At 38.4% G+C, this 17,902-nt stretch overlaps 1 protein-coding gene across 2 annotated transcripts in view; it reads right to left on the bottom strand.

Moving 5' to 3' along the window:
* The window catches only part of MAGI3 (membrane associated guanylate kinase, WW and PDZ domain containing 3), a 309,487-nt gene that overhangs the window by 123,543 nt on the left and 168,042 nt on the right, over positions 1 to 17,902 (bottom strand). For both annotated transcript variants that reach the window (XM_063450667.1, XM_063450673.1), the window contains exon 7: positions 16,136 to 16,193. In XM_063450667.1, coding sequence (XP_063306737.1) covers positions 16,136 to 16,193 — 58 coding nt within the window. The remainder of the gene's footprint in view (positions 1 to 16,135; positions 16,194 to 17,902) is intronic.

Consider the following 17,902-nt stretch of genomic DNA (forward strand, 5'->3'; position numbering starts at 1 on the left):
GCTTAAGGCAGTGGTAGGTGGAGTCCTACTGATTTTAATGTTGTGTCTACTCCTGCCGTGTCTTATACCCTTAGTAGTTAGGTCTGTGCAAAGCCTGATAGAAAATATAGCAGAGAGGAAGGCTGCTGCACAGATAATGGCGATTTATAAGTATAAGGCTTTAGATCAAGGAGAACCAATGCAGGAAGATGAATGTTGAAGATTCACATCATAAGATAAGTCTGGTCTGGTTCAAGGTAACTTGCGGTGTAAGCCAAACTAAGGTTATGTGATGCCTCAAGTAATTGTAAAATATCAAGAGGCATCAAAGGGGGGAATGTGGTGGAATCTCGGTAAAAATAAATTTAGTAGGCCGAGATTACCACGTGGCATGTGTACGTGCATATGCTGACGTATCGATCAGTTGGTTGCACGAGGCAAGATACGATCAGTAGTGTACGGAGCATGTGCAAGAATACAGGATATAGTATTCCCCTCCTCCATTGTGCTGGACAAGCCATGCGGTCAAACAGGAAGTTAATTCTTATTTGTGTTGATTGGTTAAGAGAATGTGCGGGTGGAGCTTAATATGGGAGGAGTTATATGCCTATATAAGGAGCCTGCACTATTGTCCGGGGCTCAGAACTTGTGGTATTTTGGTGACGCTAGTCCCTCTGAGTCCCGATCGGTGATCCAATAAAGAATCTCTTCCTTCCTGAAGAAACCTGTGTCCATCTCTCTGTGCTTGGCTTCCATCAGTTTCTCCGGTATCAGTTTAAGTGTTGTATTAATGTGTTTAAAGGAACCAAAGTAAATGGTATACAACACAGCACAGAAACGGCAAGGAGGGGTTTGCTATGAAGGGTTAATGAGAGAGGTCCTGTTTAAGTTGCAGATTTGGATTGATAAATTGGTAGATATATGCCAAACAAAGCTATGCGGATTATTAATTATTTCATACAAGGGAAGGCTTTTTGTGCAACATAAGGTTATAGCAGTGAAGGGAAAGGGAAATTGCGAACATACATAGAATAAAATTGGTAACTGGTTTTAAATAGACACAATATTTTTGCCTGTTTTATGTGTGAAGCTGCAATACTTCCAAAGCACAGAAAATGTGGCTAGTTCACTACATATTCATGAAAGCATAGAGCCGGTCAATAGTGTGTAACACGCAATGTGTTCCATGCACTGCATCCCTATGTTGGAGGCTGCATGAGCAGAGATCACAGCACAGGAGACATACTATTCCAAAACAATCCTTGCATTGCATTGCACATTATGCTGCTGTGAGTACTTGTCACATGGGGGCACTACCTCTCAGGAAATAGCACCATTGAAAAAACCCCAGTGGAATCAGCATAACTTGTGCTAGCCATTATTTTTCACATGATATTCCAAATCAACCTTTAGTTAACCACTTTTTACGTGATACTCAAATGCACATGACTGTGGTCATGTTTTGAAGTGGTCACAGTGCTTGGACTTTGTATTTCAACATTTCAGTAATTAATGCTGTACACACACCCCGAGATATGTACGCTACGTTAAACTCCAACTCTGACAGTATCATTAGCCAGCCTGGAATAATAGTTCCGGGTTGGCTAATGTCAATTCTGTATATATTCTTTGCAGAGATGTTTATTCATTGGCTGACAGTGCTCAGTTGATGGTCTCAGCCAATGAATGACCCACAGGGTCATCATCTGGCTTCTGAGTCAACCATCATAACAGGAGGTTTGTCCCAGGGCCCAGGTAAGAGGCAAAACGTTGCAAAACGGTTTGACCCATTACTCCACAGTGTGCTGTAGTGGTTATGTTTTTTTTTGTTTTTTTTTTAAGGATTTAGCAATTAACATCCTTATCATGTTGGCAGGAAACCTATATGGAAGCTCTCAGTTCTGATATAAATCTAAAACACATCAAGATCGACGCTGCATTTCAATTTTATTTTTCAGACCTTACAAACACATTTGTTACATATAGGGTAAGTAAATACAATACTAACATTTCTGGAATTGGATGCAAAAATATAGTTTCATCTAGTCACCAGCTATGTTATGATGTGGCATTCATCTGGTATGATGTGTAGTGCTTAAATAAACAATGCCAATAATTATCTCATGCATGTATTATTCACATGCACATTCACATTATTCAATGGTAAACAAGTCCAATGACTCAGTCTCTCTACATATATCCTCACTCTGCAGCTAGAGCAATAGACACGAAACACTGACTACAAAAACAAAAAAACAAGCCCTGCGCTCAAACTCCCATCACTCATGGCGGCAGCAATGGCCATAGTACACACCAGCCCCAATGCATACAGTAAAAACCAAAGAAAAAAAGTTGAAAAGAGATGGTGATTTTTGGAGAGCTCTTTACAAATGTTAAAATTAAGTTGCTACTTAGAGTTGGTATGATTTTGTCTCACTGCTAACACACTCTGAAATGTGGTACCCTTAAATACACAACAAAATGTACAAAGGCAAATAGTAAATAAGAGTGGAGCAGTATATCAAGAGAAGTGACTATTTAGGTGATAGACCCTAAATATCAATTTTGTGAGAGTTGAAGTTAATACTTCAGAAGATATATTCAGCACATATAGAAAGAAATACAAGTCACCCACTGAAAATTAAGTATTAACTTCAACTCTCACAAAATTTATATTTAGGGTCTATCACCTAAATAGTCACTTCTCTTGAAATACTGCTCTACTCTTAAATACTATTTTCCAAAGAAAATAAAGTATTTAAAGTTACCCAATTCCCTATGTATATTTAAACAAATGGAGGTTATTTAGTTACTCCATTTGTCATTGGAGGGAATTCCCACCTGCCACGTCTAGGCAAACCTCTCAGGTGGGTCCTACACTGACCTGTCACCTTGCTTCCTCAAACTTCTGGCAAAGATATCTCTAATGAGACAGATATTTTTTTTATATACACCCCTACATAGTTATTAAAGGGACACTCCAGGCACCCAGACCACTTCTGCTCATTGGAGTGGTCTGGGTGCCAACTCCCACTACCCTTAACCCTGCAAGTGTAATTATTGCAGTTTTTTTTTAAACTGCAATAATTACCTTGCAGGGTTAAGTCCTCCCCTAGTGGCTGTCTATTAGACAGCCACTAGAGGGAACTTCCTGCTTCATAGCACAGGTTTTCTGTGCTAGAGCGTCGCTGGACGTCCTCACGCTGTGTGAGGACCTCCAGCGTCGCTCTATTCCCCATAGGGAAGCATTGAAATTAATTTTCAATGCTTTCCTATGGGGTGCGCTAATGCTAATGAGATCATTCTCGCCCACCGGCCGACGTAAGCAGAAGGAGGAGCGGCGGGGGAGGAGGAAGCAGCGACGTGGGACCTGTCGCTGCCTCTGGTAAGTCACTGAAGGGGTTTTCACCCCTTCAGCAATGGGGGATTGGGGGGTGGGAGGGAGAGGGACCCTCCAGTGCCAGGAAAACGGATCGTTTTCCTGGCACTGGAGTTTCCCTTTGACCCTTAATAGGGAACACAAATCATGAATTTGCCTGTTTTTTTTTTTATTATTTTTTACTTTAAAGTGAGGTATTCTTGACTCTTTACCAATCAAATGTGATAAGCTATGGCGCGTATGCCAACTTTATTATATTGTTTGTTCTGTATTGCACATCTATTTACTTCAATAAAAAAAAAATGACAAAAATAATAAAATGTCCCTTTTGATGCTCTCCTGTGAGTCTCTCATTTACAACTACACAGTGATGTCATTTTTAACTAAGAAATGGTCCTCTCATAGCTTTGCATGCATAGCTTTAGGTTTCCCATAAAGCATAGGCTTCAGAAGTGTGCAGCATGTAGCATGCATGCACAAATACATCCTCATTCAGCTACTGAATAAAAAGCATTCAAGCTAATTAACAGAAGCCGCCAAGTTTACAGATGCTTATGGTTAAAACGCCCTGCTGTATGACTCCTGCTATCTTGTCTTACTGTTGCTTCTTGGAAGCAGAAGACAAGAGGATATAGATGAGGTGCAAGAGATTTTTGCTACTTGTTAACATGCTCATCAAGGCAAAATACAATTAATCAGTCAGGATCTTGTTGCATGCAATAGTCGATTCATCGGCTATAAAGGCTTAAAGTGTGTAATCTGTATACTAAAGCTAAACTTTATCCTTTGCCTCCATCAAATGATGGATAATCAGTAGTTACACCTAATAAGCTTTATGATGCCAGGCACACACAATGGTTTAAGGAATGTTTAGAACGTTGGACCCATTTAGTTTTTTAAATGATAAAAATGTAGTCATTTTAAGGGTGGATTCTTCATGTTGACAGGATTTAACCATTCATCACAGCATTATCACATGATTATTGGTAATGTGTCCCAATATCAATTTACTCATGCCAATTTCAGTAGTTTACAGACTCATACAGAAAATGACATTGAGTAATAGCTCTCTACCTTGTTGGATAAAGGGCACCCAGGTGTGGTGGTAACATCACGCTCGTAATGTTTCAGCCTTCGAGAATGTTTAAAGGTTACTAGGGAGTGAATTCTCAGATTCATACACAACGGGAATTAAAAATTCAAAGTGGTGTTAGACACGTACACATTAATGTGAGCCTAATTATGCATCCAGTAACATAAAACAGAATTCTACCAGCTATTAGCTTTTATGGAGAAGCACTGTTCGTATGGTTTTCCAACTGCTCTGGTTCCAAGGTAAAAAGGTGCTCAAGATAATGAAATGCAATATATAACAAAAACTTGAATTACGTGTTCCAGCAATCCAGGAATAGGGAGCAAATTTTAGGCCGTTTAAATGAATCTGCGTGTAAGAATTTAATTGGTGGGTTCTGTGCAAGTCTCACAAGGTACATTTTAATAAGCAGGTTTCAAAACATATTAAATTTTGACAGCTTAAGTTTCTATTATGTATTGTGTGGCTTGGTTTTCAAAGACTACTTCTTGGTGAAGAATAAACACACTTACTGGTCACTGGTCTACAAATGTGTACAATGATGCAGTTCTGTTCATTAATATGGTTTGGATAAACGTAAATTCTGTAAATATGGCACTGCCTATGACACCCCACTGCAACCTGCCCATTTGTCCATTCATCCATCACGTAATCACCTTAATACTGGAACAGAATACAATAGCATGTAACTCTACAGGTCTGGCCAAGTAAACTCTTGTTAATTATAGACTTATCTGCTGAGATCTGGTTTTATGATTTGAACCCTGATGGATCTGGAATCCAATGAAGATACCTGCATTTCTGCAACCTTAAAAATAAAATACTACTATATTTACAAAAGGTTTTGCCCACCCATACTCTTTAGAATATCAGAGGTTGGCTCCTCTACAACCAATCACAACTGTGTTGCTAGTACAAGTCTACATACCAATGAAAGAAATCTGTCAATTAGCAGGACAGACCAAAGTCTTGGACGCTAAAAAGTCAGGAGGGCACTGATTAACATCTGGGGAATAATGTTCTAAAAAGCATAAGGGTCATTGCTCTGCAATGCGATAAATCCTGAACATTTAATTCTAGTCCCTAGTGTTTATGAAACAGCAGGAAATTACAACTTCTAACCATACAGTCTGCTCAAACATTCTACTCTTGGAGGTCGTTAAATATTCAGATGCAGGCAACAGAGACAACTGGATCTTACTCCTCTGCCAATTCAGTCTTAGTCTGACAACAAGCCAGAGGCGATCTGTATAACAGGACTGAATTTTATGATTTGCACAGCAATTTTCTACTTCTGGAGTGCAAAAACTACCTAGTTTTAAAAGTTCCAGGTAAAACACAATGTATTGGTATTTAAACATTTGAATGCTGGCTAAAGTCTATTAAATTATTGGAGACAAAGTGGTAAGTAGTGCCGAAAGAACCTCTGCGCTGAAAAATGGTAAGTAAATCTTTAATTTTTATACTTTTTAATGCACCTGGGGGAGGGGTCATTAATACAAGCAGGGACACTATAGCGTTCGGAAAAGAGAATTGGAATCTAAGGCTATATAGTGTGCCGTTAACCAATAAGCAGAACACGTTTCTACTGTCCCAAAGAAACTAGAAAGATCATTAGAAGTATTGGCAACTAAAACTTCACGTAAGAATTGTTTTAAATGAATGTTTGCTCGTGAACATAGTTTATAGTATAAATATTCCAGTAAATAATGATTAGCCTTTCATTCACTATTATGCCGTTTCTGATCTGAAATATGACTAATTAAAAAAGAAGGTGAACAATTGTCTCCTTAATTATGGAGTTCTCCTTGAATTCATGTGATAGGGTTTATACTTATGTTAAAGGTACACTATAGCCATCAAAACAACTTTAGCTTAAAGGGACACTATAGTCACCAGAACAACTACAGCTTATTGAATTTGTTCTGTGAGTAGAATCATTACTTTCAGGCTTTCTGCTGTAAACACTGTATTTCAGAGAAAATGCAGTGTTTACATTACAGCCTAGTGATAACTTCACTTACCAATCCTCAGATGGCTGTTTAAGATCCTTCCTGGGTCATAGCTGCCTAACATGCATCCAAACATTCAGTATCTCCTCCCTCTGCATGCTGACACTGAACTTTCCTCATAGAGATTCATTGATTCAATTCATCTCTATGAGGAGATGCTGATTGGCCAAGTCTGTGTTTGAATTGTGCTGGCTCTGCCCCTGATCTGCCTCCTTGTCAGTCTCAGTCAATCCTATGGGGAAACATTGTGATTGGATCAGGCCACCACTTCTGATGATGTCAGAGGAAGTTCATAGGAAGAAGCAGCAGCTTCAGACTTGAATACAAGTAAGATTTTACTATCTTTAGGGAGGCAAATGGGGCCAATGGGGGCTAGATAGTGGTTTTAACACTATAGGGTCAGGAATACATGTTTGTGTTCCTGAACCTATAGTGCTCCTTTAATTAGGCAGTTTTGGTGTATGCATCATGCCCCAGCAGTCTTATCACTCAATTCTCTGCCATTATAGGAGTTAAATCACTTTTATTGATTTACTTTATAGAGCTCTAGTCATTGCATGTGACACAGAATCCTTATTCAAGGGCGTTAACCTTGCCCTGCAGGGAGTCCCAGGAGGAGTAGGCATAAGGTTGTTAGGGTAGGACATCTGAGAATGGGGTACATTCACTTTGTGGATGACTTATGCAATGCATGATTATATTCAGTAACTAAACCCCCATTACTTTTGCCTAGGTGAGGTTTTTAAATGAAACTATAAAATGTTGTCAGTCTTGAAATTTCTGTTTAGTGAATGAGTGCGTGTGCTGGATCTTGTAGGTTGTATGAATTGGCCCCAGCAGCACCTTTATAAGTATGCATGTTCACGTGAGGGCAATTTTGTTTAGACAAACCAAGCTGGCGTTGATCCGGTTTTAATGCGTTATAAATAAAAAAATTAAAAATACTTACATTGAAATCTCACTGCTCTTTCCAAGTTGCGTATCTTCCTAAGGTCAACACATAAAGCACTGACCAGTCTACATTAATGTTATTTAATTCTAAATCCAACAACATACACCCAGTAAATCCATATGGTAAATACTCTCTTAGTACGAGCTCATTACATATGGAACAGACAGGTCCCCAGGCTGCTTGGAACCTTTCCGTGCAGACTGGTATCTCTTTTACTCAGTAGAAAAGGCAGAAGTCTGAGATTTAAAAAAATGTTCTCTTCCCTCAGTACTGATGGATAGTGGCATGTGAGTGGGCATTCACATGAAAGCAAGACACTGTGCAAGAATATGGAATGACAAAATGCCCCCACCATCTCCACTAGAGCAAACATATACATGCCTAAAAAGAAAAGTTCATATGACATCTTAGGTCTGTTTATTCCAGGTGAAATGTCCTCTGCATCAGATTGCTCAAGGGAGTTCCGGCTAGAGTTGTTGCTATGGCAACTCTGCATCTGCGTTAAATGCCAAGGCTGGTAATCCCTTTCAGCAGGTCGACATCCCCCTTAACGAAAAATGAGTTACAGCCTATTTAAGGAATGTTTTGAATGAGCAAGCCATTCCAAAGAGCAAAGAATACAGAATACCAGCACTGTGTGACCGGCCTCAGAGCGATCTGATACACAACTGTCCTAGAGAATCTAGTATCGTAGCAGCTAAAGTTCCAAATAATAGCTAAAGCTACACATTGACCTGTAGTGTCTCTTATAGTCATAAACAGTCTGCTATCTGCCTGGCAACTCTGAACAGCTCACATGAGAACCGATACCACTGGACACGTTCATTATCTGGGGCTAGATGTATAACAAGGGAGTGGGGCTATTCTGAGACATCTTAGGTTCTCACATGTCCAATTTACGTAACTGAAAATATAATTTACAACCTAAATTATATTTACATGTTCACGCACACAAAAAATAGCTGATCTCTGCAATAATAATAAATTAATAATTTGGAAGATGTATTAAAACATGTGTTTAAGTTAAATTTAAAGGGGAAGTGTCGCTGGAACTTAGACAATTGAACAGAACACTGAAAAATCACTTGTAACTTGTTTTTCTTGAGAAGTTCAAATTTCTTTAAAAATTATATTAAAGATTTTAGCAAATTAGATAATTTTCCACTGCAGACATGGCAAAGCCAGGGCAAACATTGCAAATGATGAGTAGAAATAGAAAACAATTGTATTCTTCTCTGTAGGCTTTCTCTCTGCTGATTGCTAGGACTGAGCTTAGAACAATGATTGACAGGGAGCTATGTTGCAGGTGCCCTGTTGCGGGATAAAGAAGTGATAATTTCTACATTTCATTTTGCACATCTCACAAATACTTATTTGTTAACTATAGGGATAAGTAAACATAATATTAAATATCCAAGGAAGTGATACATTTATATGCCAAACTAAGGAAGTATTTCTAATATATACAAAGTCAATTCACAAACCATTGGAGCTTTTATATGAGCTGTACATTGTTTTGTGCATGTTTATTCTTATGGTAGCATTTTATTTTTGCTTAACTGCAACATTATGATACTAATGTGAATTGCACCAAAAAAAAAAAGAATGTTAAAAGAAAAAAAAAAAAAATATATCCTAGGAAGTGAGAATTCTCATTTACAAGGTAAAAAACACTTTAAACTTCAAACACTATTGTAGTAGTTGTTGTAGAATGATGACTCTGTTCCTATTATTCCACCAAACATTTATGGAAAGGCCACCTGCATGAATTATTATTATTTTTTTGATAGAACAAATAAATATTTAGGACAGATAATGAAGTGAGGCACCTCGCCTGGCAATGCAGAATACATGTAGAAAACAGTTTCACAAAAATCAGGATAACTTTACCCAAAGATTCCCTGCACAATAACCCCTATAACTATCTGTGCTTCATTGCCTCATTAAAGTGTTTAACACTTGAATGGCGTAAGGAAATGGTATCTGCCATGTTCAACATATTAACCCCTGTGGGTTTAAGTAGGGCTTATAACCAAAAGCGGCAGTGTTTGCTTTTGATCCAGTAAACACTGAAGAAGTGGTGACCTGCATTTGATGGTGTCTGGACTCATGGTACACTTATTTTACATGCTGGAGCACTGCTTAGCAATTCCACGGTTAACGCCATCACCCTCCCCAAAGATTATATTGTCAGCTAGTCTGCATTTATCTTGGTTCTTACGCTGTCATGATTGCAAGCTGCCAAAGCAGCTCCGGAGGGGAACAAGGGCTTTTGCTAAGCTGTCATAAACACACACGTAACAAAGACCAGTACTCATTCAGTTAGACAACTCACTCCCTGAACAAACAGCACTCGATGCACAGAACCTCTCATTTGTACAGACAATCTCAACCAGACTGGATCTAGGCCAAGTGCAGAAAAAGTCAATACTTCATATAGTAAGGTTAACCTGGAGACCGGTTAAAAAATACATCTTTTTCATTTTCTTTTTTTTTACCATTAATAACCACAAAGAGGAAAATCAAAATCGCTTACAGTTCTAGGAAGGATACAAAATTGTATGTCTTCAGTTACATTCCCACTGATAATGTTTACTAGCAGTTTCTGGCTCCTAATAAGCCTTTTTGAAATGATCTAATTCTCGTTGTTAAAGGCTAATGGGGACCCGTTAAATATCGCTTCTAATAATATCGATACATGATATAACACTTAGCATTGCAAGTGTTGGATTGGGCCTTGAAAATATATAAAGCTGCCTGACAAATAGTTGCAAGCAACGTACAAGTCTCCCTCTGTGCCCTTAATGTAAACAACCGGGGGTGGACCAGATAACTGTGGTCAGTGGGTAGGGGCTCCATTAAACTAAAAAGCAATGGGAGGGATATCTTAGTGTACCCACTGCCCTCATAGTGGGACCAATTAAGGAAATAATACAAGGGTTGGAAGTTCTCCCTCAGACAACTAGGGGTATAAAAAAAAAAGGGGGGGGACCTTTTTTTGGGTTGAGGGATAGACTACTGTATACTCTATTGCATGTCCACCCCTCTTCTATCTTTAAATGTAGATATGGATATCATGTGAGGAGTTTATTTTCAACTAAAGCACAGAAAAGCAAGGGAAAAGCTCTTCTCCAAAGGAACTGCCCCCCCATTTTAATTGCTATGTTATATACATTGCTCATGAGAAGGGGAGAGACCTGGTGAATAAGCTCTAGAGAACACTTGCTCCCAATCTTTGTCAGGACAGGTTAAGTTCTGGACCCAAAATCACGGTCTATGCCTGGTCTCGCTCTCTCTTCTTGGCTATTTATACATCTCGTCAATTGCCACTTGCAAACCTCTGATAGCTTTCCACTGTCACACACGTACACATTATTTCTTTATTTTCCAAATATATCAGTAATGCCCGATTATGATATGGGCTAAACTTTTCAAAGCAAATTGTTCATGTAATTTAATGACAACCTAACTCGATTTTTTTTTTGCTGATATTTATGTTTACGCCCACGCCAAGGATATAAGTTTGCATTTGAGATTTCAGACTCGCTTTTCCCCAAAGGACATAGCTAAATCTGAATTTATAAAGGGAACAGCCTGTGACCTTTAAATAAGCCACAACTGTCTCTTAATTTCAGAGCAAAGCAATATGGACAAAGCCTAAGGTAAAATGAATGCTAATGGACTCTCACAGTGCATTAACAGAAAATCCCACTTAATGTTTGCCTGGAACCATTGTGAACTTCACTCTGTCGGGTAGTGAGCAAGCTTTACTTAGTTGTTCGCTTAATGCCGTGTGACAGTCAAAGGGTTAATGCATATCTATAGCTACCACTATCCAAACAGCAGCGCAAATATACAAAAAGTGCCTTTTTATTTAGCTTTTTAATCTTTTGAAAAAGTGTCATGAAACATTGATAAAAGGTGCTAAATCTGTCACAGCATGCTGGGGAAGGATGTGGAGTACAAAGAAACTGTACGATCACAGTAGAAGTCAACAAGCCTAAATGTAAGCTGAACCTGGCTTCAACTCAAATGGACTCACTGGCACTTGATGCTGCTGATAAGCACGAAAGTCATTGATATCTCTAAGAGGAGTAAATGGATGGAAGAACATGTGTTGTGAAAAAAAATGTACAACATTCTTACAGTGTCTTGCTGCAGAATCAAACACTGCAGTTTCATCAAGTTTCAGCCACTAGAGGCGCTTCCTGACTAACAGAGTTTTACGCTGTGAAATGATGTTGGATGTCCACTTGCTTTGCTACAGGACATGTCGCATCTTCTAATTCCCCACAGAAAAGCATTGATACATTGCTTTCCTATGGAGAAGCTTTACAGTGTGTGTAGAACTTGCCACACATATGCATTAGGTTCCCCCATTGACCCATGATTAATAATATTGACAACAGGGCAGTGCTTTCATTTTAAAAAAATACAGTTTTCCTTCTCTTACAAACTACCCCAATGCCAAATAAATCTTACAGATATTTCCACTTAAATGACCACTATAGTGCCAGGAAAACAAACTCGTTTTCCTGGTACTATAGGGTCATTAGGTCCCCCCACCCTCATTGCCCCCCTCTCGCGCGCATTCAAACCACCCATAGGAAAGCATTACTCAATGCTTTCCTATGGATGTCAGCGTCTTCTCACTGTGAGAAGGGTACTGTAGTAAGACATCCCAAATCCTTTTTCTTTTACTGTATAAAGCTTTCTCCTGCACTTTGTTGAATCTCGCATTGTTATATAATTACGTGAGAATTCAAAATGAATTTGAAATACATTGTCAAAACAGCAGATAAGGAACATTTCTCTAAGCTAGCTATGCTTTCAATTCAGCTTCTAAGGCCTTTAAATTGGAAATTCACTTTAATAAATTACCCACAAACTATATTAATTAGGACAATGGTATTTTTCGGTTTGTTTTATCAATTTATACCTAGGGCATGAATGCTATTACTGGTACTCAAAGGCCTCTGTATATACTGTGTTTGTCTAGACCAGGGGTAATCAACCTTTTTTATATCCACCGCCCACTAATGCTTTTTTCTTGATGGAAAAAGTTTTCCTTTTTTTTTTAGCGCGAGTGAGGAATATTTTTTTTTTTATTCAATTTTTATTTTAATTTATCAAATTAGACAAACATTAAACATATATTACATATTTGAGTACAACTTCATCTTTCAATTCACAACAGACCACATTAGCATATTAAAGCGGCACTAGGGGCTTGGGGACCCCTAGTAACCTTTGATATGGGGGGGGGGATGACTTATCTTAGGGCCCCCACCCACCGCCCAGGTGTGGGGGCCGGGGGGGAAGACTGCAGCTTTTGTCATTTATGGCCCCCACCCACCGCGCAGGTGCCGAATTGATTTCTAAAAGAAACGAACATACTGTTCTCACTCCGTTAGAACGCAATTCGTCAGTTTCATTTAAAATGACAGGAAGCATCGCGGGAACACTGAGGAAAGGTAAGAATTATGGTAAAATTGCTCTGACCAGCGGAAATGAATCACACAAAGCTGGTCAAGCGGAGGAAACCTCCATAAGGCAAAGAGTCCCTACTTTGTCTTATGATTTTAAAGAAAACTAAAGAAGACAGGAAGAAAATAAGAACAGATCCTGAGAGAGGGGGAGAAGAGGAAGAGATTGAGGAAAGGTAAGTTCGGCATAACAGTACCGCTTTAAGATATTACATCATATTTTCATGTGTTTCTTTACTCTAATGAGCATTCTTTAAACATATCTCGATTTAATATGCCCTTGAGTTGAGCTCCTTGTCAAAAAAATGTTAAATTGTCAAAAAGTATGTGGTACAACATACATAAATAAAACATACAACATAAAAACGTAAAAAAACACAAGGTCAACCATCTGGAACAGGGAAAGTGGGCGGTAACCAAATTGCTTCTTTAATGGATTAATTTTTTTCATTCGGACTAGAGCCATTCTTGGAAAGGAAGTATTAGTTATTTGCCATATATAAGTACAAATCAAACAAATAGAGGCTTTGCAAAATGTTGCTATGTGCACAAACAAAGTGCTACCAAAATTTATTGGAGGACAGAATAATAAACAGACGTTTCGGGTACAACCCTTTTTCAATGCACCACCAGGAGGGACATGGTGCATTGAAAAAGGCTTGTCCCCGAAACGTCTGTTTATTATTCTGTCCTCCAATAAATTTTGGTAGCACTTTGTTTGTGCACATAGCAACATTTTGCGCAGCCTCTTTTTGTTTGATTTGTACTGTGGATTGTCACTGTTTGAGCAGCAGTGAGAGGCTTTGCTGCATTTGTGAGTACTATTTTTGTCTGATGTTTTTTTGCTATATCTGGATCTTTTTATCCAGTTCCTCATACCTTGTTTTGTGTGGCCATATATAAGTAGCTGGGCCAGGGTAAATGCATTTACTAAGATGTGGACAGCTTATTATTTAGAATAATTAAACTATTCTGTCCATATCTTATTATAAGAACCAATATTACTGTCCTTAAAATAAACGGCCTTTTCCAATTGACCTTGGTATTGGATCTGGATTTTAATCTCCGTTATAGAGGGAGGTATATTCTGTTTCCACTTTCTGGCAATACATAGTTTAACTGCCATCAGTACGTGTATAGTCAAGTATTGAGATGGTTTATCCAATTTTGGCAAGTCTAGATGAAATAAGTAAGGAATATTTTTTTTTTTTTTTAAGAAAGGAGGGCATTTAAAAAAAAATGTTTTATCTTTTTATTTCTACTTTATGCAGGTTCATAATGTTTTTAACTTTATAAAGTGTAATGAGAAAAAGTAAACTGAAATTACCTTTAACTAGTGGTTAATGAGATTCTTGAGGCTGATGCTGTGAGACTAAATATTTTATATCTGGTTTCGATTTTCGTAAGGAACAAACAAAGGTCTCCTCTTTCGGTGATTTTTAGACTGTTTCTCTGTTTGCTCATAATATGATTTCTCATCCGTGCATCAGCTCCCCTCCTCAATTCCCCCCCCCCCCTTTCTATTTTTTTCTTCTTTTCCTTTCTTCTTTTCCCTTCTCTATAGCAATGTCCAGCAGGAAGGCTGAGCTAGTTAGCCAACTTATTATTATTAGCCATCAACAATTCTCTCCTTCTCCTTCCTATATTTTTATTTTCCTTCTTTCTCCTATTTTACAATCACTCTGCTCCTTCTTTCTCATATTCTACAAGCTCCTTCTTTCTCCTATTCTGCTCCTTCTTTCTCCTATTCTATAAGTACTCTGCTCATTATTTCTCCTATTTTACAAGTACTCCACTCCCTGCTATCGTGTATCCCCCTACTCTAACTCCTACCCTTCCCCGAATGTTACGCTCGTTCGCGCCCGCACGCATTGGTAAGTGTGCACACGCGTTTGTGTGATCGCATCTGCACGCCCGCACTTCCTGCTAACCACAGAATCTGCGAGAGATGAATAGAGTGTTCATCTCTCTGGATGGGACGAGGATTCTGCTTGTGCCATAGAAACCGCTACCATCCACCTGGAATCCTGAAACGCCCACTAGTTGGCGGTAGGGACCAGGTTGACGATCCCTGGTCTAGACTCTAAAGTGTAGCTGTAACCTGAAGAACTTAAATGTTGTGGACGAAGTGCCATGACATCAAGGCAATTTATGTAGCAGCTAGGGATAATATTGACACAAATATCAAGCTCTCTAGTGCAGGAAGGAGACAGAGGAGGCAATAGTTTATCTTGAAAGCAGTGAAGGTAGCATTCGTGGGAGCTTTTTCATAGCTACTCGTTTAGTGCAGAAGACTGAGGCTTAAAAATTCTCCATCACTGCTACATACTACTCATTATTTCAGTAGCCTTGTTATACTCTATATAATCCTGGAAAGAAAGAAAAAAGTAAGTGTGTGTGTGTAGTTTATTTCTCTCTGGAATTGTATAGAGTAGAAAAAAGGCTACTGAAATAATATTTATTAATTAAAAAAAAAAAAAAATTCTTACAAGCAAACACTCCTACATCTAAAATACTTTACAACGTAAAACACACAGTATGAGAAACTACTCTGTAAGAGACCATCAGGAGCATTGTGGGATAGCGAAAAATTTACAGATATCTATTTTAACAGAGATTTGTTATAAATAACAGTTTAAAAGTTTGAAACTGTTAAATTTTGGAAACTTAAGCAATGTCAATCTGGTGTAAAAAAAAAATTCAAAAATCAAAGTGCCTGATTGTTCTAAGAATCAACAAATATAGGGTAAGTGTTTGCTCTTTATAACCTTATTAACAATGTAAATATGAAGCAGAAAATTCATAAAATAAAAATGAATATAGGCAAGCATGTATGTTAAATGTGAAATGATTTACAGAATGAAAAAAAAAAAATGTAGCGACAATGAATATATGAAATATTATTGTGCTACTTGGTAGGATGTTCTGGGCAAAATGCCACATTACAAAGGCAGAGATTGATAGCAGCAGCTTCTTCGCCTTGAACTTTAGTAAAATAGATGCAAAGGATTTCAAGCCAAGTGTCAAAGCAGATTTCATGATATAGAACACAAAAAAATCAGGATGGAAAATAAATGTTACAGGGTTTTTATGATTTAAAAAAAAAAAAAAAATATTCATGTAAGATTCCTCAAGTTAATCCTAATAAAGAAAACAATCAATGTGCACACTAGTCACAATGTAATCTCGGACACAATGCCCTCTGTATAACAAGAAACACTGAGATTTACTTACTCAACGTAATAAGTTCCATACTGAGGGTCTTCTATCTTCTCCCAACCATACGGAAGCTCTACAAAAAAAATAAAAATGTAAAAATAAAAAATTGATAGTCATGTTGCATCTCTATATTAGAAGAGTGAATGATTTCCAGCCGAACCTCGATGGACATTTATAGTCCAGGTTCAGCTAGTGTCCTTTTAGAGCGGATTTGAGAAAAGTCAACATCCTGGACTATTAGCGTGGCTTGGTAATCAATGTATTAGAATGCATATTCAATAAACTATGAATTATGGGGAACAGATGGAAGCAGATATGCAAATTTAACTTTGGGGGAAAAAAAGTTAACCTAGAAAATGTGGTTAAATGGACTCTATGTTGGCATTTACTTTTCAATTCCACACAACTTCTAGTTTAAATAAACCCCAAAGAGTTTACATTGTTATGCTAGTAGTCTTGTCATCTTTTAGTACCTTTCCATCATCAGGATCAATCAATGACCGAGAAAAAATACTCGGGGTTTTTCACTAATGTGAGAATTCAAAGTGATTTTCAATTTTAAAGGGACACTCCAGGCACACAGACCATTTCGGCCCATTGGAGTGGTCTGGGTGCCAACTCCCACTACTCTTAACCCTGCAAGTGTAATTATTGCAGTTTTTTTATAAACTGCAATAATTACCTTGCAGGGTTAACTTCACCTCTAGTGGCTGTCTACTAGACAGCCACTAGAGGGCACTTCCGTGTCCCTAGCACAGTGTGTGAGGACCTCCAGCGTCGCTCATTTCCCCTATGGGGCGGCATTGCCGCGCATTTGGTCACCTCGGCCGGTGGGCAGGATCAGTCTCGCCCACCGGCCAATGCAATCACTGGAAGGAGCGGCGGCGGAGGAAGAAGCAGCAAAGTGGGACATCGTCGCTGCCTCTGGTAAGTTACTGAAGGGGTTTTCACCCCTTCAGCAACCAAGGATTGAGGGATGGGAGGGAGAGGGGACCTGCAGTGCCAGGAAAACTGATTGTTTTCCTGGCACTAGAGTTTCCCTTTAAGGCTAAAGTAGATGTACTGATGGCATATCTGTCTTAGAGATCTTTATCTGATTTGGCTATTTTGACCTTAAATTTGAAATTCACTTTGAATTCACTTGAAATCACTTGAAATCTCACTTTAGTGTATTGTCTTCCTTAGTCTAAATCGTTTAGTCATCAATTAATCTATGTGACAATAAGTGGGTCTCGCAGTTTACATGTAAATAAGGCTGGTAGTTCACCATGGCCTGTAACTCGGATTTACACTGAATTTCGCATAAAACTTAAATAATCAAGAGAATACATATAACGATAACAAAAGATATTTGTAATAAACATTTTTTATTTTATTTTTGTTCAAGAAGACTTTTTTTATGTTCCACAGTAACTGTCAGAGATTGATTTCTTCCACATCATTACATTTTGCTGTGAAATGCAGCTCCAAAACCATAAAGACACACACATACAATGCACATATAAAACACAGACTGGCACATAATAGAAACACAGGTATCGAAGATGTCATGAAGGCACGGGGTGCATCAATGATGTATTTGGTGGCAGCTACTGGTTCAGCAGCTGTCAAAAGGTTAACGAGGGCTTGTGTTACAGATATATCCTGCAGCAGCCATTAAGCTTACCTGTGCCAGAGGATTAATGGAGGTGTAGACTAGCATTTATCTGACAGTAGATATTGATTTAGGTAGGGCATCAAAAATTAGCAATGTGGCAGCTATGCTAGAGAATATGTTGCTGT

This window comes from Pelobates fuscus, chromosome 1 (genome assembly GCF_036172605.1).
Source record: "Pelobates fuscus isolate aPelFus1 chromosome 1, aPelFus1.pri, whole genome shotgun sequence".
In the NCBI taxonomy this organism is placed as follows: Eukaryota; Metazoa; Chordata; class Amphibia; order Anura; family Pelobatidae; genus Pelobates; species Pelobates fuscus.